We start from the raw sequence: 25,190 nt of genomic DNA on the forward strand, positions 1-25,190 counted from the left end.
GATCCTATAGGAAATTGGGCCAATTTCCTATAGGATCCTATAGGATCCTATAGGACATTTTCGTAAGGGTTGGTGCATGTCTTTTTAACAGTTAAGTAGAAAAATAACAAAAACTGACTCCCAGGATCTGTAAGATGATCCTTAATGATGCTCGAGATTCCACACCTGCTGCAGATTTTTATTTTTTCAAATTGGGCCTCTCATCTCTGTGCCACGGGGAAATGTGTCCAGTTTTGGCCTAAATGATCTCATTGGAGAAATGTGTTCTGTTGATGCACACTGCAGAAGACTTCAAGCTTGGTTCTGTACATATAGCTGGAACCAGAAAATACAATAAACAGCTGTGATCGTTTTCAGAAATGTTTTAAATCTTAATGGAAGAATTTGAATGCCCAGAAAGAATATTTCATTATGAAAATGAATTCTAGTTTATTTGTCATATACCCTAAGCATGCCAGAAGTTATATTGCAGTTATTTACTTATGTTATTTTCAGTTAAAAGTGTGCTCCTGTAAACTTACCAACATCTAAACATTCACAATTTGTAACAAAGCAGCTGATAAATCTGGAGAACGGCAGAGACCTCCAAGAAGACCAAACCACAGACGTGATCCCATGTATCAGCAAGGCACCCGACATTCTGAAATGAGATTTCAAAAATTTCTTTAAGACCCAAAATTAAGTTCTGCCCCTGCCTCACTGGTGAGTTTCAACAGGTCTTACTTGACATGTTAAATTTTGTAACATGTTTACATATCTGATAGAAATATTACAATAAACACTTTAATACAGTTCAATTTTAATAAATAAAGTTAAAGAACTGTTACACCAGCAACATAAAAATCATGACTGTTGCTTAACAAAGGACTGGTGATCGTGATGACACCGTTTTCCTTTTGATACTTTTGGTTGCTGCACAATCTGTATGCAAGTCCTCTGCTTTTAGCTTGATGATAACTGATGGCCATCATGTGCCGGACATGGTCTTTACTGTTGTCTGCTTATCACAGCTGTATTGGTGATTGAAGGTCACATGAAAATCTGCTGTAATCTATCAAAATTTCTGATCAGTCTTTGATGGGTTCCCACTGCGATGTTTGTCCAACTGCCATCTGCTTTAAGTAGACCTTCTGTACTTGATATCGCCTGTTGGGACATGGACGGACACCACAATAACACGAAACATTGTCAACTGTGAACTTGCTTATGATATTGCATCATTGGTATTAGTAAGCTTTTCTCTTTGCTTTGCATCATCAGTTATCGCAAGGCACAGTGACAAGGAACAATACATAACATTAAACACAGACAATTTCACAACACAACACACAAAACATTTGGTATAGCTTTTCCCAAGATTTTGGGGGTTGTATGGGCTGTTTCCCATACTTGTCATCTTTATTGTTGATTATTTTAGCTTTGTACGATAATTCTTTTCTTCTTTTTCAAATTCTTTAACGCATAATTGCTTCTTTTTTTTAAACATGCGTTTTGAATTTTTCTCTTTTTCTTTTTTCCCAGTGTACAAAGCTTTTTTGAAGTTTGCTGAAAACCCATGCTTTGTTAACAAAGCATATACAACAATTCAATAAATCTTACAAGCATAATCATATGACAAAAGCAAATTGAGTAAACTGTCCAACTTACAGTTAACAATTCGTACTACTTTCTAAGGTCATCATTATAGCACCAGACTGATTATCATCATAACAATCCCTATGTCACAATTTCAACCTAGTTTCTGAATATGCAGGCTATTTAAAGTTAAAATTTACATTCTACAATGTTTCTTTAATACGTGTTTAATTTATCAAAATTTTCAAATTATTTTTACTGTATCATACAACTGAATAATCTAATGTTTAGTGTCCACTTCAATGTATATTTTTGACTTGGTGCATGATGACAGAAGCACATATACAGTATAGTACATATATACAAATACTTAAAGTTGCCATTGTGGACATTCCACAAATTGGACACTACTAGACTTTCAACTGAACCAAAAAACTTTTTTCATAATACAGACCTTTCTTTTGCATGTCGCAAACACTAAAAGAAGACTGTGACTACCCACACAGTTGACACAGCCTGTGTAAACTGCCAATTAAACTAATCCATGAAATGGAATTTCCTTACATGAACAGACAGCTGCCCTGTTTTTCTTATGGCAGGATGAAAACCGGCTCATTTTCAAATAAAGTTTCATGCTAAATACAAGTCTTTGATGTGCAACAAATGTGAAAACCTAAATACAGTTACTCCAATCTCTGTAACCATGGAATAGTTATCAAATCTCAACACCATGACTACCACATCATAACACATCATAACTCTTAGAGTCCATTACAGGGGGGAATCACCGCCTCCATGACTTGTCTTCTTCATCATCATCATCTTCCTCATCATCAGCCCCAAGCAGAATATCTTCATCTAGTTCATCCAACTGAAATAACAGACAGCACCAATAAAGTATACTTTTGACAGCTATGAAAGTATTAAAAAAAATAGATATTCACAGTAATTACATTTGGAATATTCACCAGACAAACACAACTAATCAACTGTTGCCGTGGTCTGGACTGCATCCCATGATATGTCTCCAACAGTTTTTAGCCAACCTGTTAACTATTTGAAAGAAAAAGAATCACTTGTTATTCTTTTTTCGACCAAAAGAAATTGTTAAAAATGTGATATTCCAACACACACACCAAAAGTTTTCATCATTATGATCATTTCCTACTTACCTCCTCCTCATCTTCCTCCTCTCCCTCTGGGACAACCACTGGTGCATTTGTGGACTCTTCCCCCTCCTCCTCCTCACCACCTTCTCCTGGAAGGTTGGCAGTGACCGAGGTACGCCGGGCGGTGGCGCGGGTTACCATCACCCCTTCCCCCGACTCTTGGCCCTTCTCTGGACTCTTCTGCTGGTACCATGACATTGAGAGGCTCTTCTCCTTGAATTTCTGACCCTCCCTTGCAGCCTAGAAAACAAGATATCACATGGTTACTGTAATAATTGTTGTGGAATACATCCACCATTTGCTACTGACCCATGTCTAAGATCCAATCAGTTCAAAAAACTGTGTGAAATATGATAGAATAAAAGTTACTTAAAGCAAAAATAAGCCTAGAGTGTAAGTTTTTTTATATTGATTTTTCCTTTTCCAATTTGGAATTATCCCATACAAACCTGAAATAATATAAGAAAGAGAATGGCGGGTCTAAAACGTATAGTGTGTACAGACTTACTGTTTCTGCTTCCTGTCTTGTTTTGAATGTGAGTATAACATTTGGTTCACTTTCATCACAGTCTATCTTCTCAATCTCTCCGTAATTCTGAAAGATTAGAGTGCAATTATTATATTCAAATAATATATACAATACCTTTTTGCCATGCACATGCATATGGTTTCACCAAATAAAACATCATATATAAGACATTTATTCTTTTATCATAAAACTGAATATCTTAGTAAAACTTAAAGGCAATCATACATATAAGCCAAAGCCCACTAACCTGGAATTGTGAGATCACTTCATCCTTTTCATTTAAACTGAACCCTCTCACTAACAACTGTCTTGGACGGCGGTCTACAGATCTGGCTGCCATAGTAACACCACCTCTTCCTCTGCCTCTCCCACGCCCCCTGGGGGCAGCTCCACCACGCCCTCTTCCTCGGCCACGGCGAGCTTCTACAATACCAAGCGCTGCTGCCTGGAGGGGAATGCATCAACTTGTAAGTAATATAGATATAGACTTTATATAAGCTAAAAATTAACCTTGGGGTACAAATCATGAGCACATTCTTTAACTTAAAACAAATATCTCCCCAATTCCTGGAAAAATCAGGTTTCTTACATAAAGCTGTGAGGAGATTGGCTGATACATCTGTAACAGAAAACTTAAAAACATATAGAATAGCTAAAATTATTAGTTTATTTCTAATCAATCCAATATGTGAGTAATATGGTAACTTGCAAACTTTTCTTGTACATGATACATTGGGTATTACATGCCAAATGATAAAAAAAAGACAACAGTAATTAAATCTCAGCATCATAAATAACTAATTAAAAAGAAGACGGGAGTACCTCTCGTTTGAGTTCCATGATTTTCTTCCTGAGGTCTGAGGTGTCCCCACCACTGGTTTCTTTGGTCATAAGTTCTAGTTCTGTGTCCAGGAGCTCCTTCTGGGCCTAAAATACAATAAACACAGGATACAGCTGACCATGTGATTCAGGAGATTATTTCATGTTACCTTTGGTGAAGTGACCTAGACTGGAACAATTGGGCCAATGAAAATGTTTACATGAAATATTACTTAAGTTCCCAATGTAACATGAATTGACATTCTAGAGATGACATGAAACTGATATGTGAGGATGTTGGTGGGAAAGCAAACATGACTATTACGTGGATTCTAAGTAAAGTCTACCTCCTGTTTTGATTTATGATGAAATTCCACTCCTCCTCCTCCTGTGGTTCCTCCAACATTAGGTGAGGCAGTGATCTCCAACTTCAGTTTATCTATACTAGCTGCCAATGTCTTTATTGTCTAAAAATAAGAGATATAATGAGTAAAATATTTTACGTAATTTCTTAATATTCTGAGCCAACAAATTTTAACATTCATAACATGTGCTCAAGCAGTCACCATTATGTTATTCACATGTATTACACTTTGTGTTCCGATTATATTTTTAACAATTATAGAAAAAGTGACAGTTTCGGTGATATAATAGATAACAATGAAGTTCTACTTCTCTTCACTACTTTTTGTCAGGCAGGTGGGACTGCTGCTATCAAATGTTCATAAGAGATGCTTACTTTCACAATTACAGCCTTCTCCTCTGGACTAGTCCCCTTATTCTTATCAAGCTTTTGAATCAGCAACTGCAAGATTATTATAAGATTTATCTATAGCATAGGGGAAATAGTGGAATAAACAAAATTCTATCTTTTTAACATGCAGTAGAAGACATTAACTCTCAATATTATTATACAAAGTGTCTACTATTTTAATGTGTTCAGTAACCAAACAAGCTATTAACTTTTTTTGATCCATACATGCAGTTCAAAACAAACACAACAACTTTCATCACAATTACCTTTTGTTGTTCTAGCTGTTTTTGTAACAAAGTTTGTTTTTGCTTTTGGATTTCTAGTCTCTTCTTTATGACATCCTACAATATTGGAAAAGAATATGACTTATTTAAAGCTTTACAAAATTTAGTTATCTGTGTCCAGCTTGCTTTCAAAGTACTCAAATATTGACATGAAACTAAGTACACAGTAGATTTTACAAATTTTCAAGTTAAAGAAAAATATCCAAACACTAAAATTTTCCTGGGAGTAAATCTGAAATTTTTTTTCAATTTTTTTTTTCAATTTTTTGAGTGACTGTTAAATGTGACCCCATACAGTTCTGTATGACAGCTAACCACTACTGACGTCTCAGCAAAATATATAATCCACACCTTTTTGGCCTCCTCCGTTTTCTTTAAAGCTTCTTGTGACTTGATTATTTGTGCTGCTTTTTCTGCAGAATTGCTTTTGTTTCCCTTTACAGCTGCTGGGTTGAAGACTGTCTTGGTGAGGGAACCACCAGTAGTGGAGTGAACAAAACCCTACAAATGAGAATATTCCACATAAATGTTGCCAAATATAAGCCTAACTCTATTCTATATGAATGACAGTAAAGCAAAGCAAAGCAATAATACTTGTGGGGGTTCACTTAACACATCAGTAAATGCTCTGTCTTGGACAATTAACCCTGTGGTGGTGACCAGTGTGTATTAATATCCAATGTGAGAGCAGCTACATTGCCTACCTTCTCAGAGTTGTCAACTGTGTTGTCAACTTTATGAGCTGAATGGTAGCCTAATCTATCTTTTACTGAGGGTGGCTGGGCTTCAGCTCCCTGTAAAAACAGGAGAGCTTCCATCATAACCGCTCTAATTATATCAACAATACACCTTCCTCACATCAATTTGCTGGGTTTACTTGTACAACAGTTTGTAAAAAAATTTGATTTCTTTCAACAGATCGCACTTTTCTGAGGACCATTCTTTTTTCAGGTGAAATGTATAGAAATATTTATAACACTGACAAAGTTAGGGATCAGTGAAAGTTTACCACTTGTGAAGATTCCGTAACCCTTCACCAGTTAAGGTTTTCACCTATTTTTGTATACAGAAATCAATTTAAGAAATAAAAAATGCTATCTGAATTTTTTACAACCATATTATTCTTAAAAGCAAGATACATATCTTACCTGTTGTGCAGGTCCTTGCTGTGATTGCTGCTGCTGCTGTTCCTTGTTGTGCCAGAACACTTTGACAAACCTATTGTTGAAGACGGGTTCACTGCTCCTATAGGCAGAATTAGCCTGATGATGGGAAGCAAATGATACCAGGGCAGCCTCTGGGTCTCCACCATAACACACCTGTGAGGAGAAGATCATGTCACATTGACAGTTTTATGTGGAATAACTTGAAAATAAAGGAACAAATAACCTCAAAAGACACATGGTAGATTTTCCTGCATAATAAGTCTAGTTGAATACACAAGAGAACAATATTAACTGAGTAACAGCTGCTGCTTTTTTGTTAAATGACATAGAAAAATATTGATATGTCATGCCTTACTCATTAACTTATAATCTTGCAGCTTTTTATACATAAATTGGATTAACGAATTTGAAATGTTTACTTACTTGTAAGTTTACTATTGTCCCAAACTTGCTGAAGTGTTCATTTATTTTTGCAATATTGTTGAGTTCTCGGGGTATTTTTCTGACTTCCAATGTTGCATTTTCAGAACTAGTATTGTAAGCCCCTCTTCCACCTCCTCTTCTAGGACCTAGAAACATTAAAAAACAATGTCTGTGTTGGCGTTTATTAATTACTTTTCAAAGACAATGTCTCTGATAACTTTAATCAAATAAAACAAATTTACTTTTCTGTGAATAAGTTCACAGAGCTTTCATTGTAATGAATATGAAAAGAAAGACAAAATTACTCCATTATTGTAAACATTCTTAGTTGCAGACAGTTAAAATGTTGAACACTGTCTATATTTTAAAATAGCATTGCAAGCCATAATAATTATATTTTATTGGTAATAATTTGAAAACAATGATATGTTGTAATTCAATTGAAAAAAAAAAATGAAAAAGGCAGTAGTGTGTTACCTAATCTGTTAAAATCAAAGTGTCCTCTCTTAGCTGGTGGCCCCCTGTGGAACTGCTGCTCTGGATTACTGTATTGGTTGGGTTGTTGTGGGGGAATTTGTTCCTGATATGGTGGAACTTCCAATCCCCTTTTGCTGGCCACAACTCTTCTGTTGGGGGAATGTTGTAATTGCTGTAATTGCTGCTGCTGCTGCTGCTGTTGCTGGGGAGGGTGATGTTGTTGTTGGCCTGGCAGCCCTTTATCTGAGAGAAAAAAAAAACTGTTTTAAGTGACAACTCAGTGATGCATACACTCGCGGCAAGCCTATCAAATTCAAAGTTAGAAATTTTACAAACACAGCAATCTTTCATAGAAACACAATGCAAATGAGATATATCTACAAACATGCAAACTCATCTCCCCCCTCCTCTTCATCAATTCATCTCCAGCAGAAACCACAATCCCCATCACATCCAAGAAATCCATGTATGTTAACATAGACCCACCTTCCATACTTCCCACAGTGGGTACGCTGACTAGGTTAGGATTTGGCACTCTCTGCTGAGGCTGGTACTGTTGGGGCTTGGGTCCCCTGGGACCTCCACCCCAGGGCTGCTGACCTGGCCGACCCTCTGTTGGTTTGTAGGGCTCAGGTTCATACGGCTCTGAAATACATGGGAATACTCTTGTATATATAAAACTACTTCTAGTATACATTACAGTGTCATAAAGCCATTAGCAGCAAATAGTTGATGTGGCACACTCCTCAAAAGACTACCATGCAAGCATTTCAAGTATTCATTACATGCTCAAGAAATGTATTGACACAAGAACATAAAAATATTTTTAAATAATTTTTTTATATTTGAAAAACCTACATAAATCCATCACTGAATTGAAAGTGGAATGTTCATCTTAAACAAAATCTATGCAAGTCTGGGCCCATAAGGAACTCAATACATGTGCTAAACTGTGTCATTCCTTTCTCCTGCAGAGTCTGCCACAGTCAGGGCAGCCACTGTGTGCTATGAAGGAATATTTCATCTAGCATTGCATGCAACAGAAATGACAACAAGGATGTCACCCTGGTAATCTGAATGCATACTGTTAAATAGTTAAAAATACTATTATAATGCAGCAAAACATTTTTATTTCTTTATGTTAATATGTGAAGAACCAACCCAAGTAACATACTGTCATGGCTTACCATTTCTTGGAGGCAGTGGTGGCCCTCCTGGGGGCATAGGGGGTCTGTCATGTTGTGGGTGTGGCAACCTCATGTTAGCAGGGGTTGGACCTGCAGCGGGCAGTGGGGGTGGCTGTTGGGAGGGAGGTGGCCCAGGAGGTAACCTGGGGGGCTGGTTGCCTGGCATCATTGGGGGAGCAGGGGGGTGAGCCTGGGGACCACCTGTGAGAGAGAGAGAGAAAAAAAAATCAAATATTGTTAGATATTTAGCAACACTTTACAACCACTGAGCTCAAAAATAAAATAACAGACAACTGTCAAACAGTATCTGAGAAATAAGATGACTACAAATATAATTTTGAAATCTCATACCTAAGACAAAGTTGACTTGTCCATATAGAAGAAACATACCTGGAAAAGCTAACACTCCTGGTAAAGCTACATCTTCCACAACCACAGGGTCTGCACCGTGATCAAATGGGCACAAGTCTCCACGCATACAAAACCCTTTCTCTGGAAAATCATGTTAAAAGTCCATAGAACAATAAACAACAAGACATGCCATACACTTGCTCAAAGGTAACATTTTACATGGACAAATACAGGCAATGCAAGCAATTGTCACCTAGCTTAAGAGATGAAAAACAGCGAAATAAATCATGTTCATAGGGATTTCACACTTTTGAACAAATACAGTGTGAACAAATACTAGGTATAAGTCAAAGATTCATGAAAATATGTTAAATGTATACTTTCTAGCAATTCTCACCATCATAATCTCTACAGCGTGGCCTCCTTGGGGGTCCACCTCTATCCATATGGCGTCCACCCCTCCCTCTCGATGGCCCTCCTCTCCCTCTTGGGGGTCTACCGCTATATGAATCCCTCTCACGCCCTCTCCAGCTGTCAAAGGCATGGTTAGCATTGACATCTATTCCTGGGGGTGGATAATCTTGGTCTCTGTGATTGTCCTGGGTAGGGGTGGATCCTCTGCTATCTGGGCTGTATCTGGGGCCTTAGGAAACAACAGCGTACATTTGGCTTGATGCCTTGTATAGGAGAAATGCCACAAATACATGTGTTTCTACACACATCTTCACAAAGAGCTTAAAATACAGTTGTGTTATAGCACTGCATTAAGTTTCAAGTTTACTGTAGACATTTCACATTTAATTTGTGCTTTGCCAGGGATAATCATATGGGCCAAATATTGAAGAGTTTATAAAAATTAAGACAAATAACCATTAAAACTATTCTTCTGAAAAGCATCTTATGCTAATTTTTTATATATTATCAATCAAAACAAAATACACTGGTTTATCTCATATCTTCAGTTTTTTTAAGGCCGGGTAAGTGAGTCACCTCTATATGAATTCTTTATTTGACAAATGAGCATTGTTAAGACAAAAAGCACAACATCTAGATCCAGTTTCAATGGCCTCCACCTACTGTCACATCTTCTTGACCTCCACCATCATGCAGTTATGGACGTCTATGGACCAGCATTCATGGTAAAGACAACACTTACCCTTTTCAGGTGACCTTGACCTTTCCTCTGACCCTGAACTTTCATCTGACCTTGACCTACTATGCCGTGGCCTTTTGTCTCTGTACCTACCACGGTTTTCACCTCTGGAATGTCTGTCAAAATCTCTTCTGGCGAAGTCATCATATCTTCTTCGTCTGTCATCTCTGTCCCTGTAATAATAATAATAATAATAAAAAAAAAAGATCACTGATTTCATGTATTTGCAATTTTTTTCTTAAAAGTTTATATCACATCAGCAGCTTTTTAACATTAACCTAAAACCTTTTCTGAATACCATACAATTTAACCAGCAAATAAGCATATAATTCTTCATTACCTGTCATTTCCTCTCCTGGGACTCCTGCTCCTTGTCCTTCTGTGGTCACGGTCTTCTTTGTCTGGGAGCTAGAACAGGGCAAATTGATGATGTATTTGCCATTCATCATTCCAGTTGCAAAACTGTGACATTAGCAATTGGAACTTTTTTGAAAAAAAAATCTTACAGCCTTCAAATAAGGAACTAAAACACTGAGAAAACTTGCACTGGATGATTTTCATCTCAAATTTCAAATAAATTAGTTTGTTGAGAAAAAAAAATAGTTAGAGTTATATTGTTACCCCCTTCTCCTACACTGACAGCCATAAGCAGGGCAGCCACTGTGTGCTAATGGGGGTTGGTACTCTAGCATTCTGTGCAGTGGATAGGGCATAAATTAGTGCCAAACCAGAAATAAGAATGCCTTTTTATTTTCACGATACAGGCATCTACTTGTTCAAGGCAAACATTTAATGAAAACAGATTGCTTAAAGACACCATTCCAAGACCTGAATTTACAGTTTGAAGGACACTGACTAACAAATTATAGCAAACTAATAAAGATAATTTGCTTTCCTAAAGAAAATGCAAAACACTTGTTTACTTTTGCTAATAGATCACTATATGAAAAAATCATTTCCAGAAAGCAAAAAAAGGAAATGAAATGGAATAAATAAATAAATAAATAAATAAATAAATAAATAAATAAATAAATAAATAAATAAATAAATAGCAATATCATTCTTTGATTAAATGTCTACCTTAATGCCTATAGCTAGATGTTGCATGGTGATAGCATGTTATTTCTAGGGATAGAACAACTCCATAATGGCCAGTTAAATGTCTAGGGATGTTCTAACTGAGGCAAATACCTCCAGTCATGTACTAACATGTACAGAATTAATATTTTAAAAAATTCCTTGCATGTTTGCCAATCCCAGATGAAAAGGAAAGATTCTAATTCACAAGATCACAAGCCAAATAAAAAGTTGTATACCAGCTTATGCACTGATATTCCAGGCATTTCTATGCCTCCAGACTGGTTCTATTTTAAACACTGCCTCCAATTACAACATATACAATACCTCATCAGACTTTCTTCTTTTCTCTGTATTTCCTGGAGCTGAATGCTGTGAAGTTGGTGGCTGTGACTGCTGTGCCTGATGCCCCTTTGCTACTCCACTGTCCACATGCTGGTAGGACTTGTTATCCAAACTCACAAATAAGGACTCCACAAATGATTTGGTTTCTGCATAATCAATGTAAACTTTGTTTTCTTACTAGTGCTTTCGTGATGTCCGAGTTTAAAAAACTAGTGCTTGCATCAAATTAAATAATAAAGAAAGTAATGTAGGACATGCTACTGGTTATGCCACCTAAAGACTAGCAGTTGCGTTAAGAGCAACTGCCAGGGGACAACTCCATTTTTGTTCACCCATTCCATGGAAATATAAGACAGGTAAATTTTGTATGAATATTTACTTTTACCTTGGCTAAACACTAAACACAAGGTGACCCTTCAGCATATTTTACTTTAAAAATTTTAAATAGATTTTCAGTGATTGCGAAAGAGATTGAAAACTTACCAGACATGTGGGCTGGAGCAAATTAAATTTTGTCAGCCCACACCTTTTTTTACCGGCCCACAACAAAATAATCAAGCTGTATATTTTCACTTCATTTTTGATGAATATTATTGTCTGGCATTTTAAATCGTTGCTTTTTAATTTTCAGGCCAGATGTAATAGGATGTTTAAAGGTTTAAGTTTAAACGTCTTTCATTTTGGTTGCTTTCTGGCATTTAAGTTTTATCCTTTTTACATCTGGGTTGCCTATCTTAATTTCTAATCTTTTAACACAAGATCATGTATCCTTTGTAAATTTTATTCCAATTTTTGACTTAAATTAAAACATAAGTCATAGTGAAGTGGAGCTTCCAACTTTTGTAACGTTTTTTTAGATTTTCACTCTTGGAAAAATGCTTGTCTGTTAGCAGGGATTGTCCTGGGTCAAAATCTGGTCGGGCCATTTTGGCCCACTTGGTCAAAAAAAAGTGTGCCATTTTTTAAAAATGTGTGCCGTGAATTATTTAAAGAAAATTCATAGTATTTCAATATTTTTTTATATGATTAAAATCAATGAAAAAAGGCTTAATGCTACTACTCTGAAGTCCTAAATAATTGTAGTGTGTGGAAAAATCTTCCAAAATAAACATACTGTCTGAAAATTGTACAGTACTTAATGGAAAAATCTTCAGAATTGATAATTGCACTATGCCAAATAATTGCACTACATGGAAAAGGTAGACAAATCCCATTTTTATTGTAAAATAAAACTATTGCTCTCATAGCAGGCCCGTAGCCAGCGATTTTAAAAGGGGGGGGGGGGGAGGGTCTTTTTCCATAAAAACGCCATGTACCTAGATCAAATTTTACCAAGAGTGGACCTTTTGTCAGCATAAGAGGCGGTTCTTTCGAAACCCCTGAACCATCCCTGGCTACGGGCCAGAGTCTGAAAAGAATTTTTATTCAATATCTAAGACTAAAGTTTAGATGAATATACTGTAATGGACAGTTTTGCACCCTGACTGTGCCATTGCGGATTTTCCGCATGGAAAATGATGTTGTCCCTCATTTTGACATATAGCACCGCTAAAGGCGCAATATGACTTAAAATATCCGTTAAAATTAGTTAAGAGCACCCATCTAAAAAGCAAATGAATATTTCTCCTTTTCACTTATCGTTTACTCAACATGCAGTCCGACGGAAGCCATACTTGTTTACCCAGCACGTGTAGTTAGGTGTTCTCAGAGGTCCGCGCGTGGCCAGTCGTAAGCAGTTTGAGCGGCCTGTTTTCAGAGTCTTGAGCAGTACGTTTTTCATTGACCTGTAGTTGTTTCAGTTTTGATACATTTTTTTGTGAAACGGGTCACATGTCAGCCCTCACACCATCGCTACGCACACTTCAAGCGACATCATAATGTACGTAGACCTTTATCACAAAACGCGCCAGTATGGCGCAAGTTAAAGTTTTACTTGCGAATAGTGCGTAATTAGAGCTTTACGATAAATTCAAATATGAGGCGAGGTGTCTGTTAAAGAAACTGACTTTAGTCCGTCGGACATGTGGGCCGATGAGTTAAAAGGGTTTTCCAGCCCACAGAACTTTTGCCGGCATATGGCCGTGGTCCGACGGCTTTCGCAATCACTGGATTTTTAAAGATACAAATTTTAACCAGTTACAAGCAACCAGACAAAGCTACAACTTCCAAGGCCAAAATTACCTTTTTGTAAAAACACCTCTAACTGGTCATTGCACAGTTCCCTGAGTTCTTCCAAAGTCTTGTCCTTCTTCACCAAGGCAACGATGTATTTTGCAAGAGCTTCTGGATCTGCATCACAACTAGAAACAGCAATGTCCTTGTTATTTACAGGGTATTTGTACAATATTTTTGTTAAAAAGAGTGCCTTATAAATGTATACTACATTTCTTCCAGTAATTTGATCATGAACTATAATTTGGTGCACAAAAGCAGCAATTATTGAGGGTTTACAGTTAATGATTATTCTAAGTCACAACACATCACTGTGGTAGACAATGGAAGCATTCTTCATTAAAATGCACCAAGGAAACTGTAGCTATATCACATATGCAGATACACTGTAACACAAAAACAAGGAAGAGACTTGTTGCAGTGGTTGAATTTAATTGACACTCAAAATAATGAGACCTCTTGTTAAATTATCAGCCCAGTCATTTGCACAATGGTGACAATCTTAGTAAATTTACTTATTGCTTAGCTTAAAGTTTGTCACTACCAATGTACTACTTCTTGGACCTACATGCTAATAAGTAAATCTAGAAAATAAGTTTTTTAATAATTTTCATACTGGTTTATATTTTTTCTTTCTTTCTTTTTTTTTCTTTTTTGAAAAAAAGTCAATCACTTTCACTTTTTTTATTTAATTAAATCTTCACATTTATGTTGAAGTGGGAATTACCCCATCTTTTGCCCTTTATTGCAAAAAGCATGAAAAGTTGATTTAGCAATGCCTGTAGGTCAGCTGAAGTGACCTACAGCCATTCTGAAACAGGACCCAAATATCAATATCTTTACTCATTTCATCATTATTGGTGCTTGTTGGGTACTTCACATATGAAATATTAACCAGGGATCGAACTTATGTCTCCAGAGCTTTGGGTTTTTCTTGACTTGCTGACAATCTTCATTAATTCATCTATTCAGAAGGGCATATATGAAGTACTTCAATAAAAAATTGGATAAATTCTGGATGGATATTTTTTGCAAAATGAAATTATCAATTAACAAGGGTTCTTCCTTTTGTTCACTAGGTGACTCTGAATATAGGCGTGCTAATTTGCTGCACTTGAGTCGACTAAAAGAATAAAGTGTAAATTGCTCAGCACATATTTCACATTACAAAACAATCCCTGTATGCTTCAACAAAATGCCATTCCAGTTTTAAACCTCTTATGGATACAAAGAGCACCTCAACTCATAGAACATTATTCTCTTCAGAAACTCTTACTTCTTTGAGTGATTTAAACTCAGAAAAAAATAATAAAACAGAAAAACACAGGTCATGTTAGTATTCATGCAAAACTTTGTGTAACGAAGGTAACCTCTTTTCTTACCATGACCTGTATGTAAATGTAGAGAACCTTTAGCCTTCTAGTAAAGTCAGATGGAAGATCAAATCCATCATATGTATACATGATTGCATGCTTTACTGCATAAACAGAACTGCCCACTATATAATTTTTTTTTCAGTATTTTGATTCCCCTGTTAGCTGGGTTAACCTGGGCTCAGTAGCTCAGTGGGTAGAGCACTAGCATGGTGATGAGTTCCATGTTCGAGCCCTTGTCCAGTATGGCGTTTTCCTAAATCACTACACCACAAGGTGGAAAATGGGCCAACACATCATCAAACTAATGGCAATATTGCCAATATTTTCTGTACAATTGTGTGCAGAATTATACACTACCAGTTAATGACTACTCATATGTAGGTACTGCAAACGACCTAGTGACCCTCATGTCCATTGACTGAAAAGACTGCTGGGGCTTTCAAGTTTCATTTTCAACTTCCAAACTGGTCAATTATTAAAACATATTTTCACCTGTCTGACCTTGACATGGCAGGGTCAAACTATAAATATCTTGCAATTAAAAACATGCAAGAAAACAGAAAATGCAAAGAATCATACTTACATGGGTGTCAGTGTTTTTGTGAGCCATGCTTTCAAAGCGTCAACATTTTCGATGAGCATGTTTCTTGGAGCAAGCTCGGACCCCGGCTACTTGGTTTTCTTTGAATATTAACACAAATCTTTGTTGTATTAAGCTTTCAACAACGACTTAGACTAATTCAGACCCTTCGCTGATTCGCAGAACCGTCCTTTACTTTGCATTATTTGTCACAAGTAACAATTTTGACGATTTATATATTGCAACCACACGACAACAAAATGCCGTGCACAAAATGGTAGGCTTCCGAAATCTCGTTTGGATAATCACGTGTGACTGTGGAGGTTTTGCATATTCCACTAATAAGAGGGAATTTAATGTGAGATTCTACCACATAAGCTCTCTGAACATTCAAATATATCGATTAGTCTTATATATATTCAAATAATTTCACCAAGAAACGATTATATATCACAACTCTCGTTTCGTGGTGTCATGTGACCATAATGTTTTGACATGGCGGACAAGAGCAGACGTACGCACGTGTTGGTTTAGGAGAGAAATACAAAATGCCCCCAAAAACGCCATCTAAGGGTTCTAAGAAGAGCAATCCAACTTGGGGTGAATGTAAAAACTGTGGGATTCTTGTGAGTGATAAAGATCAGCAGAAACATTCCGTAAACTGTACCAAAACGGAGCAGTTGGACTTGAAATCGTTAGGGCATGGGTTCATACGTGGTGCAACATTGTATGCCATGGTGTGTCACAGCGCAATTGAAAAAGGTATTCAGTATATATATATATATGATATGCCACATCGATCTAAAGTAACTTTTTGGCTCCTAAGCTTTATATCGAAGGCTAGCCAATTGCAGTTAAAAATGGCACATTCGTGAAGTCCATGTATGCACAGATTGTGACAAAATAAATTAAGTGAGTCATGCAAGCTCCATTCTTTTGCAAAAAATGTTTATCACTACATTTTTCTTTCAGATAAAGAACTCAAACTTCCAACATCTCTTAAGGGAGACTTGGTACTACTTCACCCAAGCACAATGAAACTTTGTAATATGTCCATAGGGAAACCAGTGATCTTGAACACAATGTGGATGATGACTGCTTGGCCCAGCACTGCCATTGCATTATCAGGTGTAGGGCTAACAGAACATCAGAGGGATGCATTGGGTGTAGGCATTGATAACACTGTTACTGTGGATGCTTTTGTGGATCCTCATTTGGCAGCAACAGAAGCTGTTATGGTGGCAGGGTAATAAAAGACTAAAGGGTCATTCCAAATTGTTTTCTCCTGCACAATACATTATATGCTTCATAAAATCATTTGTCACTGCTCTTCTTACAAATAAACTGTAGCAGAGTTAGTTAAGGTGCTAATATGCATTAAATATTCTGTTTATATTGGACATGAAAGTAAGTTTTATGATGGTTACAGTTTTATAGAGGGAAACTTACTTTGGGGTGATCCTTTAATCAAAAATGTGTGGTAGTTAGATATATGACATCTTAGGTCAAGATAGTCCACTATGTCTTACCATTTACCAAGATGTCACTATATTGTTGCTAAGTACATAAATAATGTTAGTATATTGATATTGTAAAATTAATTAAGTTAGCAAGTGCAATGTCAGTTTTACTGTTTTAAGTATTAAAATACTTTTCATAGTCACTGCAAATAACAAGGAGTTATATTTATCTTCAGGGAGTTCAAGGATTTTATGTCAAGTCAGGATTTCAAAGATTACTTAAAGCAATATCTAAGTATGCATCTTACTATGTACAGTTGTTGTAAATTGTTTCCCTTTAATCAGCTTAATAGCTGTTAATATTGTTCCTATACTTTGTAGATCAGGCATTCATATGACTTTTTAAATATAATTTAAATGTTTCTGTTGTTAAAAAATGTTTAACAAAAACTTGCTTGTAGTTTTGCAGTTAATATTAATACTTGAAGTTCAAGTGGGAACTCTTTTTTTTTTTTTACTTCCATAAATTATGAAGTAGTAGACATTGTCTTGCTGTTTTAAAATCAGTATTAATAATAATTCTTCACTTATATGTTTTATTTCATTTTCAGACAAAAAATACTTATGCACTGGGAATGAGCTAGTTGTGAAGTATTATGGACAACAGTGCAGATTGCAAGTATCACACGTGACAGGCCCAAGGCTGGATTTACCTAAGACCCTACCCAGTGTATTTGGTGCTAACAGTGATTACGATAAGGTTAACCTGGTTGTTGATATGTCTCATTTAAGTTTTAGTGAACACTCTGAAAACAATGAAAATGTCAAGCCGAATGATAGTTCTTTAAATCGGTCATCTTTGTTGGATAATGATGTATCAAAGAATTCAGACCTGAACTCAGAATCTCTTCAGAGTGAAAGGTCTGTGGAAGATAGCAGTTCGCCAAGCCTTCAGACATCTTCTCCTGTTAAAAAAGTTTCAGATCTTGACAAAAGTTCTAGCAGTATGTTTCAAACTCCCCAGCGCCAACAACCTTGTAATGGTCAGAGTAATACATTTTATTTCATAAACAAGTCAACAAACATTACAGTAATTTTCGATGGATATTGTGAGGACAAGGAGGCCAGACAAAAAGACAGGATTGGATACAGCAGTATAGGTGGACTGGTCAAGCAGCTGGACTCTATAAAGGAAATGGTAGAATTGCCACTGAAGGAGCCTGAACTTTTCAAGGCATTTGGTAAACTACTGTTCAGTCTGTGAACAGTTCATGCTAAATAGCTTTTGAGCTTCTGAAAGTTTTATCAATCACCCCATTTCCATAGATTAGATCGACCTACTTTAGATCGACCTAACTCCCTGGGGGTTCACGCTAAATAGCTGTCAGCCGGGTGGACATGAAAGTTAATTACCCCTTTACAGCTTGTAGTAGGTGGGACGGACATTTAAGTCGGATTATCTGAAAGTAATCTAGTGAGACTCCCTGCGGGGATAGATCGATCTAAAATCTATGGGAACAGAGCCAATAACGAGGGTCACCATTACATTTTTTATTGTAGACTGAGATATGTGACATGTTGTTTTCCTAATGCTCAAATATATTACATTGAAATAATGTTTATTTAAGTGTAGAGGAATCATTGAAAATTAAGAAAAAGTCCAAACTGTCTAAAAATCTAAATATCTTTGTCTATCAGGTTTACCACTTCCTAAGGGTGTGTTGTTATATGGTCCCAGTGGTACAGGAAAGACTCTGCTGCTGAGAGCTGTAGCTAGTGAAACCAGTGCACATGTCATCATGCTGAGTGCTCCAGAAATTTGGAGCAAGTAAGATGTAGACTATTAACTGGATATGTAAATTGATAAATGTGTACTTTACGTCTTGTAAATTAGCTTTAAGTCTACTGAAAAAAAATTACAGCTGATTATTTTTCCTCTAAGAATGTCTGTGTTAAACATTCCCAATGACAGTTGATTTAAAAAGTATGATTTCTCAGTGTATGTTTTGAAGTTGGTCACTCATATTTTGATTAAAATGAAGACATTTTCAGTTCAAATTTTATCTTTATTATGTTTCTTACACATTTTTATTCTATAGATTTTATGGAGAGACAGAAGCACGTATTAGAAGGATTTTTCAAGAGGCCATAGACAAGTAAGCAAATTTTAGGGGTCATTATTTCATTGATTACATACTGCACTTGCACATTGTCAACAATAGAAAAGCCTGTTTGTCTATGTGGAAATATGTAAATTAATTAGATTTTGAGCAAGATATGCATGTAATAAAGCGTATGTTAGATAAATTTATATACTTTCAGATAACTTTTCATATAGTAAAATTTATATAATTCTATTATTTTAGATTTAAAATGGGACAAAATGCAAATTTTTACATTTTACAAATAACAAAGAAAAGTTGCTGGTATAATTGCCATACTTCCCTCTCAATCAAATCTGTACACTTATATTTTTCTCTTTTTTTGAATTTCAAATATTATTAATATCTGAAGAGCGCCAAGTCTGGTGTTGATAGATGAACTGGATGCCCTATGTCCAAAGAGGGAAAGTAGTAACAGTGGCTTGGAGAGAAGAGTTGTGGCTTCCTTACTAACACTACTGGATGGTATAGAACAGGTAAGTGGACAAATCAGTTAAAACCATGTATCTTATTATATCAACTTTGTTTCATTTTATTCATCATTTGAAACAATTCCAACTCTGATCATTATAAGACTTTTGAATTTGTTAATTTAACCAGTGACAAACCAGCTTTCAGCATATTAAAATGACATTTACTAGTATGCACTTTTTTCCTTTATTTTTGACTAGTATGCTTCCTTAATGCATGAGTCACTGTATCTTATTACAGCAGGGTTCCAGACTGGTATTGGTGCTAGCAGCCACTAACAAACCTGACAGTATTGACCCAGCTCTGAGGAGACCAGGGAGACTGGATAGAGAGATTGAGATTGGGATCCCTACAGCTAGAGATAGGGAGGATGTATGTCTACAGAAGCATGATTGTTCCCTTAGACTGATTTTTGTTTAATATGTTTTATGCAGATGTAGTGTTACTGTTACAAGTATATTTTTACTATTTATGAGAAAAGTAAAATCAGTATAGTCAAAAGGGACACCAGCATTGTAAAACAAGAAAAATGTGAATCATAAGTGGTACATCATAACATGTTATTAATTTTTTAATATATCATATTAAATTATGACATCTAACAGAAGATTTGCATATAGCAAATTTTAGTTTTTGTAAACTTTTTATCAGCTTTATCATTTTTTACACTTATTTTACAGATACTTCAGAAATTACTTTCAAAGGTGCACCATTCACTAAGTGCAGACAATATAAAAACACTGGCTGACAGTGCTCATGGTTTTGTAGGGGCTGATTTAGCTAATGCCTGTAAAGAAGGTTTGTTGAATTCTTTTAAATATAGGTGTTTTTATTTCTTTGTAAAAATAAATCTTTTTTTCAGCCAAAAGTGTTGTGCACATATACCCTCAGAATTTGCAGTTAGATGTCATATCAATATGTTAAAGATGAATATAAATAATATGTTACATTTGTAAAAGGCACTTGGTTTGCTCAGGACTCTTCCAATGCTGACATCCAGCTGTACTACGTAGTATCATCTTTTGTGCTAAGCTATAAAGGGCCTGTTTCCATTGGAGATGGGTCAACCTAACTGGTACTTACCAGGGTACCTGGTACTTACCAGGCAGCCTAATAACAATGTAACAGTAAACATTTAACTGATGAGGACAATCTAATGTCATGAAGCTTAATTGTCCCAATATAAAGAAATGGTTGGTCGAGAAATTAGATTTATTCCAATGATGAAGTACCAGTAATCGTTATCAGACGATCATTTGAAATGGGGAATACAAAATTATCATTAAAAGCATTCCTTAATACAATGTACCATACCATACTTCTTATATTCAAGGTGGGCTGCATGCCTTAAAGAGCCATATAGCTAAGCAGGGAGGTGACAGTTCCGTGCCTGTACTTGTAACCATGGATGACATGGTCTTTGGCTTAAATTCTGTGAAGCCAAGTGCAATGAGGGAAGTTGCAATTGATGTGCCAAAGGTAGGAAAAAAAGGCATTTTCTGTTGCTGTTTAACCTCTTCATATTATATTGTAGAACTAATGGGTGGTATTTTGCAATTTGGTTCCAATATGTATAAAATTCACATTCAAACTGCATTGTATAACTAATATAATTGATAGTGAAACTAAATTGTATGTCAGAATGCTTATTTACACTAAAAGAAGTTTATAGTATTCATCTTACCTATTAGGTGTATTGGTCAGACATAGGAGGGCAAAATGTGTTGAAGGAGAAGCTGAAACAGGCAGTTGAATGGCCACTTAAACATCCAGAGGCTTTTGTTAGACTTGGGATCAGACCCCCAAGGGGAATCCTGATGTATGGGCCACCAGGCTGCTCTAAGACCATGATTGCTAAAGCTCTGGCAACAGAAAGTGGTCTCAATTTCATAGCCATCAAGGTAATTTAAATCATATCCTGTATTTTTAAAGGAAATGTTCGTTTTAGTGTATGTTGTTATTATTAGCCTCGTTAAAAGACCTGTGGTGTACTTGCAATTATAAAAAATGTTTTAGCAGCATGTTCCATGTTCTAATTAGTTTATATTTTTCTCATACCCTTTTCTATTTTATTTTTTTAACCATGTGTTTCAACTGGAGGAGAGGCAAAACGCATTAGAGAGAGTTTTTTTTCTATATTTCCAGGGCCCGGAGCTGTTTAGTAAGTGGGTGGGAGAGTCAGAGAGAGCTGTCAGAGAGGTGTTCAGAAAGGCCAGGGCAGCAGCACCCTCTATTGTGTTCTTTGATGAGATTGATGCTCTGGCTGTTGAGAGGGGAAAGTAAGACCGATTACAGTAGCTTTGTATGTTTTAAAGTTGGTGCAGGAGAAGAGTTAAGCAATGAAATAGAGCCAGAGAGATCTCCAACCCAATGTTTGTTTTATATCCAACCGCATCAAGGCCTACTAACATTGTATATGTCTCTATTTAGACATATATGATAAGCATAATGTCACATAAAATGAGGCTGGGAAACAACTTCAGAAAAGCATTCCTTCCAAATGTTCAGGTATGCAGTGAAGGCTTTATTTGCATTTTAATTTTGACACATGGATTACAGTGTATCAACATGGCACTTTTGAATTCAATACATTTATCTGATGAAAATTATAATTCTATATGACACCTTCCCTACAATTTTGTTAAAAAATTATTTTCAGATCAAGTGGAGGAAGCAATGTAGCTGATCGGGTCTTAGCCCAACTGCTGACAGAAATGGATGGAGTGGATAAACTCCAGGATGTCACTATTGTGGCTGCTACTAACAGACCTGATATGATAGATAAAGTATGCTTAGTGGATGAGAAACCAATTATTTATTATTAGTTATTATAATGATATCATTTTACAGTGTATGATGGACAGGTTTTGAATAGTAATGGAGAATGGTACTTTGAAGACTAAAGAGTGGATTATTTTATTGATAAAAATAAATATAAATTCTTTTATGGTGCATTCCCTTAAATATCTCAGTGTGCTTAACAGAAAACCTAAAATTATTGAGAACAATGTTAATATTACAATTAAATAACATTGACAACAAAAAAAGTATTATTTAGCAACACTACTAGGCTGAAAAATATTCATACTTTGTAAATATGTTTAAAGTGTGTTTTCAGTTAAGTTTTAAAGGGCACCTACCACCTCGTCCCCTTTGGTTTCTTTTAAGAGTCAACCAAAGCAAGCAAAGAAATTATTTCACTTTAGTAAAACCCTGGATCAACTAGTGCAGTAAAGGCTTGGGGATATTGATTTTTTTCTTAATAATTTTGACTCATTTACATTGCACTGCTTGGCATGAATAGCCTCTAGTACACACACATGTTTTTTTCTAATATTGGAAATGGTATGGAAACATTATGTACTTGGAAGACCGTTAGCACTGATATCTTTTTCAATTCACTAAAGTACAAGTAATTTAACAATTCAGGCTCTGTTAAGACCAGGACGTCTGGATAGAATTCTGTATGTTCCTCTACCAGACCATGACACCCGCAGGGACATCTTCCTGATACAGTTTCGAAAAACCCCCGTGGGAGCTGATGTCGACATTGAAGAGCTGGTGTCATCAACGCAGGGTTATTCAGGAGCAGAGGTACATACATGCAAAAATAGTTTTATTTATAAACAATGTTACCAGTATATATATTATAAGTTCCACCCCCACCCCCTCCCAACAAAAAAATAATAAATTAAAAAGAAATGAAAATAAAATTTCTGATTTGAAAAGTGTGACATGAAGTAAATTATTATCATCAGGCCAATATTAACATTCAGCTACTTGTTTATTTAAAATGTTTTTTATTGAATAAAAATGTCATAAGCCTTTTTAACTGATTTTGTGATGAATAAGACAGTTAATAAATACAGTGCATGATGTTACTAGTATTATTTTTCATTGCATGCAAGATAAGCTAAAAATGTTTTTAGTTCAGTATCATTTTGGATTGAGAATTGAAAGAAGCATTTCTGTACCCTTAATATACATTTTAGCAGTAATGATCACCTTAAACAATTTTAAAATATTTGTCCCCTAATTTTTTCTTTTGCTTCACAGGTGGCAGCAGTTTGTCATGAGGCTGCCCTGTGCGCCATGCAAGAAGACATTAGTGCTTTGTGTGTTACGCGAAGTCATTTCATGCAAGCTCTAACAGCTGTCACACCTAGGATAAGTCAAGATTTGCTGAATTTTTATGAAGAGTACCAAAATAAAACAAGACTGCTCAAAGTGAGCTAACATAAGATTATATATGTACTGTAGCTTGCAAACACTGTCTGGATGCATGCAGTTCCAATAGTTGCCCATTTAAGGAAATTTTTTTCTAGATTTGATTGATTTTGTGCAGTAATAATATTCAATCCCAATTGTGTGAATGTTTACTTTTCCCTCAGCCAAGAATAATTGTTATTTTAATCACAAGTGCAAAATTGGTTTTAGATAAGGTAAAAACTTAAAATGCGTTACAGCAAAAACTGCAAACAATTCTGACTATTGTAACATTGTATAAGGCTTAAGTGTATTTGTTTTAACATGTATACAATCTTCTTCCAAACAATGACAGAAACAAATAAACACGTGAAAATCTTGTACTTGCAATTAATCTTGTTCTGTCATATCACAAGATGAAAATACATTTAAATGTACAATGCTTGTACTGCATAGTACTAGTAAATGTAAAATAATTTTATATGAATCATGAAATACAGTGTATATACATATGTTCATGTAGATATGTTTGTGGTATCTAGATCCCTAGATCATCTCACATGGATATTTTTGAGTAAGAATATTTCCTTTATATATTTAGTGAATTCTTCCATAATTAGAATCAGATGATTGTATGAGTTATGGTCCAATTTAATATTACCGTAATTATATATATTCTTGAAGTGATTTGTTTTTACACCTATTGCAAACTAACACGTATATGTACAGATTCAAAGAAATGGAAACATGACATTTTATATCAGTTATGAAACCTTATTTCACAACTCATCAAATTTTACACAAAATAGTGCTTAATATATTTTAACAGCTTATATTTACGTAATAAACATACGACGGCATACATGGCAACTCTCCTGGATAATCCGGGAGTCTCCCGGATACAGAACAAATCTCCCGTTCTCCTGTACAGGTGCCCAAATCTCCCAGATAAAAGCAACTTAAAATTTTTTCACCACTGTCAGCTAACGTCCTATCTCAAATACCCAAATCAAAATACTATTTTAATATGTAGTAATTTTAATTTTTTAAAAAATAGATGTCTTCAGGATAGTTGGGTGATCTTTTGAAAAATTTGTAATTCTCTTTTAATTGTTGGGGGGGGGGGGGGGGGTGAGAGTGATAGCTCCCCCCATCCCCTCCACTGAGCAAAACGGCAGCGACCAGTGCCCCCACCCCTACTGAGCAAAATTTTAGAATCGCCAGATTTTAGAATTCCAGAGGTTGGCATCTCTGCGAGGGGTGCATGGATTAATTCAGATTTACACTTTACCAAATGCTCATCGTGTTCTTTATTAAGCCATTGATATCAAGCTTTAGCAGTCAACAGTTAAAATATTTTAAATAAATTAATTGGTGAATTATTTGATTTAAATAATTGGATCTAAACAACAGCAACTCAGCAGCTACTATTTCCCGCGATATGACGACAAAAT

The 25,190-nt window shown here is 35.7% G+C and overlaps 2 protein-coding genes across 4 annotated transcripts; one reads left to right on the forward strand and one right to left on the reverse strand.

Moving 5' to 3' along the window:
* Positions 1 to 1,343: 1,343 nt before the first annotated feature.
* Positions 1,344 to 15,743, reverse strand: LOC106154647 (RNA-binding protein 26). Of its 3 annotated transcripts, none has more exons than XM_087009817.1 (22): positions 15,441 to 15,743; positions 13,491 to 13,609; positions 11,292 to 11,455; positions 10,228 to 10,295; positions 9,891 to 10,060; positions 9,132 to 9,377; positions 8,774 to 8,875; positions 8,384 to 8,584; positions 7,683 to 7,841; positions 7,197 to 7,439; positions 6,720 to 6,865; positions 6,279 to 6,449; positions 5,835 to 5,924; positions 5,482 to 5,631; positions 5,113 to 5,187; positions 4,832 to 4,897; positions 4,440 to 4,559; positions 4,096 to 4,200; positions 3,521 to 3,718; positions 3,253 to 3,339; positions 2,748 to 2,984; positions 1,344 to 2,446 (listed from the first exon to the last, which is right to left on the reverse strand). In XM_087009817.1, the coding sequence occupies exons 1-22, from the start codon at positions 15,497 to 15,499 to the stop codon at positions 2,360 to 2,362; spliced, it is 3,063 nt and encodes a 1,020-aa protein (XP_086865943.1). In that variant the 5' UTR covers positions 15,500 to 15,743; the 3' UTR covers positions 1,344 to 2,359. The 3 variants fall into 3 exon arrangements, with proteins under 3 accessions (XP_086865943.1, XP_086865944.1, XP_086865945.1); XM_087009818.1 differs by having other exon boundaries at positions 9,981 to 10,060; positions 15,441 to 15,742; XM_087009819.1 differs by lacking the exon at positions 5,835 to 5,924 and having other exon boundaries at positions 15,441 to 15,742.
* A 163-nt stretch (positions 15,744 to 15,906) lies between these two features.
* On the forward strand, positions 15,907 to 24,117 carry LOC106154641 (ATPase family gene 2 protein homolog A-like). Its single transcript, XM_013529056.2, has 15 exons — positions 15,907 to 16,199; positions 16,410 to 16,683; positions 17,134 to 17,192; positions 17,509 to 18,138; positions 18,596 to 18,725; positions 18,997 to 19,053; positions 19,412 to 19,535; positions 19,771 to 19,902; positions 20,211 to 20,328; positions 20,864 to 21,009; positions 21,222 to 21,431; positions 21,676 to 21,809; positions 22,190 to 22,316; positions 22,960 to 23,124; positions 23,587 to 24,117. The coding sequence occupies exons 1-15, from the start codon at positions 15,986 to 15,988 to the stop codon at positions 23,764 to 23,766; spliced, it is 2,700 nt and encodes an 899-aa protein (XP_013384510.1). The 5' UTR covers positions 15,907 to 15,985; the 3' UTR covers positions 23,767 to 24,117.
* Positions 24,118 to 25,190: the final 1,073 nt, after the last annotated feature.

This window comes from Lingula anatina, chromosome 3, assembly GCF_051362555.1.
Source record: "Lingula anatina isolate TDL-2025a chromosome 3, LinAna3.0, whole genome shotgun sequence".
Lineage (NCBI taxonomy): Eukaryota > Metazoa > Brachiopoda > Lingulata > Lingulida > Lingulidae > Lingula > Lingula anatina.

Excerpts from the sequence above, each read along its gene's own strand:
- LOC106154647 (XM_087009817.1), bottom strand. The coding sequence starts at position 15,499 with ATGCTCATCGAAAATGTTGACGCTTTGAAAGCATGGCTCACAAAAACA. Across the intron at positions 9,378-9,890 it reads GTCAAGGTCACCTGAAAAGG|GCCCCAGATACAGCCCAGAT; the intron begins GTAAGTGTTGTC and ends TTGTTTCCTAAG. Across the intron at positions 7,842-8,383 it reads ACCACTGCCTCCAAGAAATG|AGCCGTATGAACCTGAGCCC; the intron begins GTAAGCCATGAC and ends CATGTATTTCAG.
- LOC106154641 (XM_013529056.2), top strand. The coding sequence starts at position 15,986 with ATGCCCCCAAAAACGCCATCTAAGGGTTCTAAGAAGAGCAATCCAACT. Across the intron at positions 21,432-21,675 it reads TCAATTTCATAGCCATCAAG|GGCCCGGAGCTGTTTAGTAA; the intron begins GTAATTTAAATC and ends CTATATTTCCAG. Across the intron at positions 23,125-23,586 it reads AGGGTTATTCAGGAGCAGAG|GTGGCAGCAGTTTGTCATGA; the intron begins GTACATACATGC and ends TTTGCTTCACAG.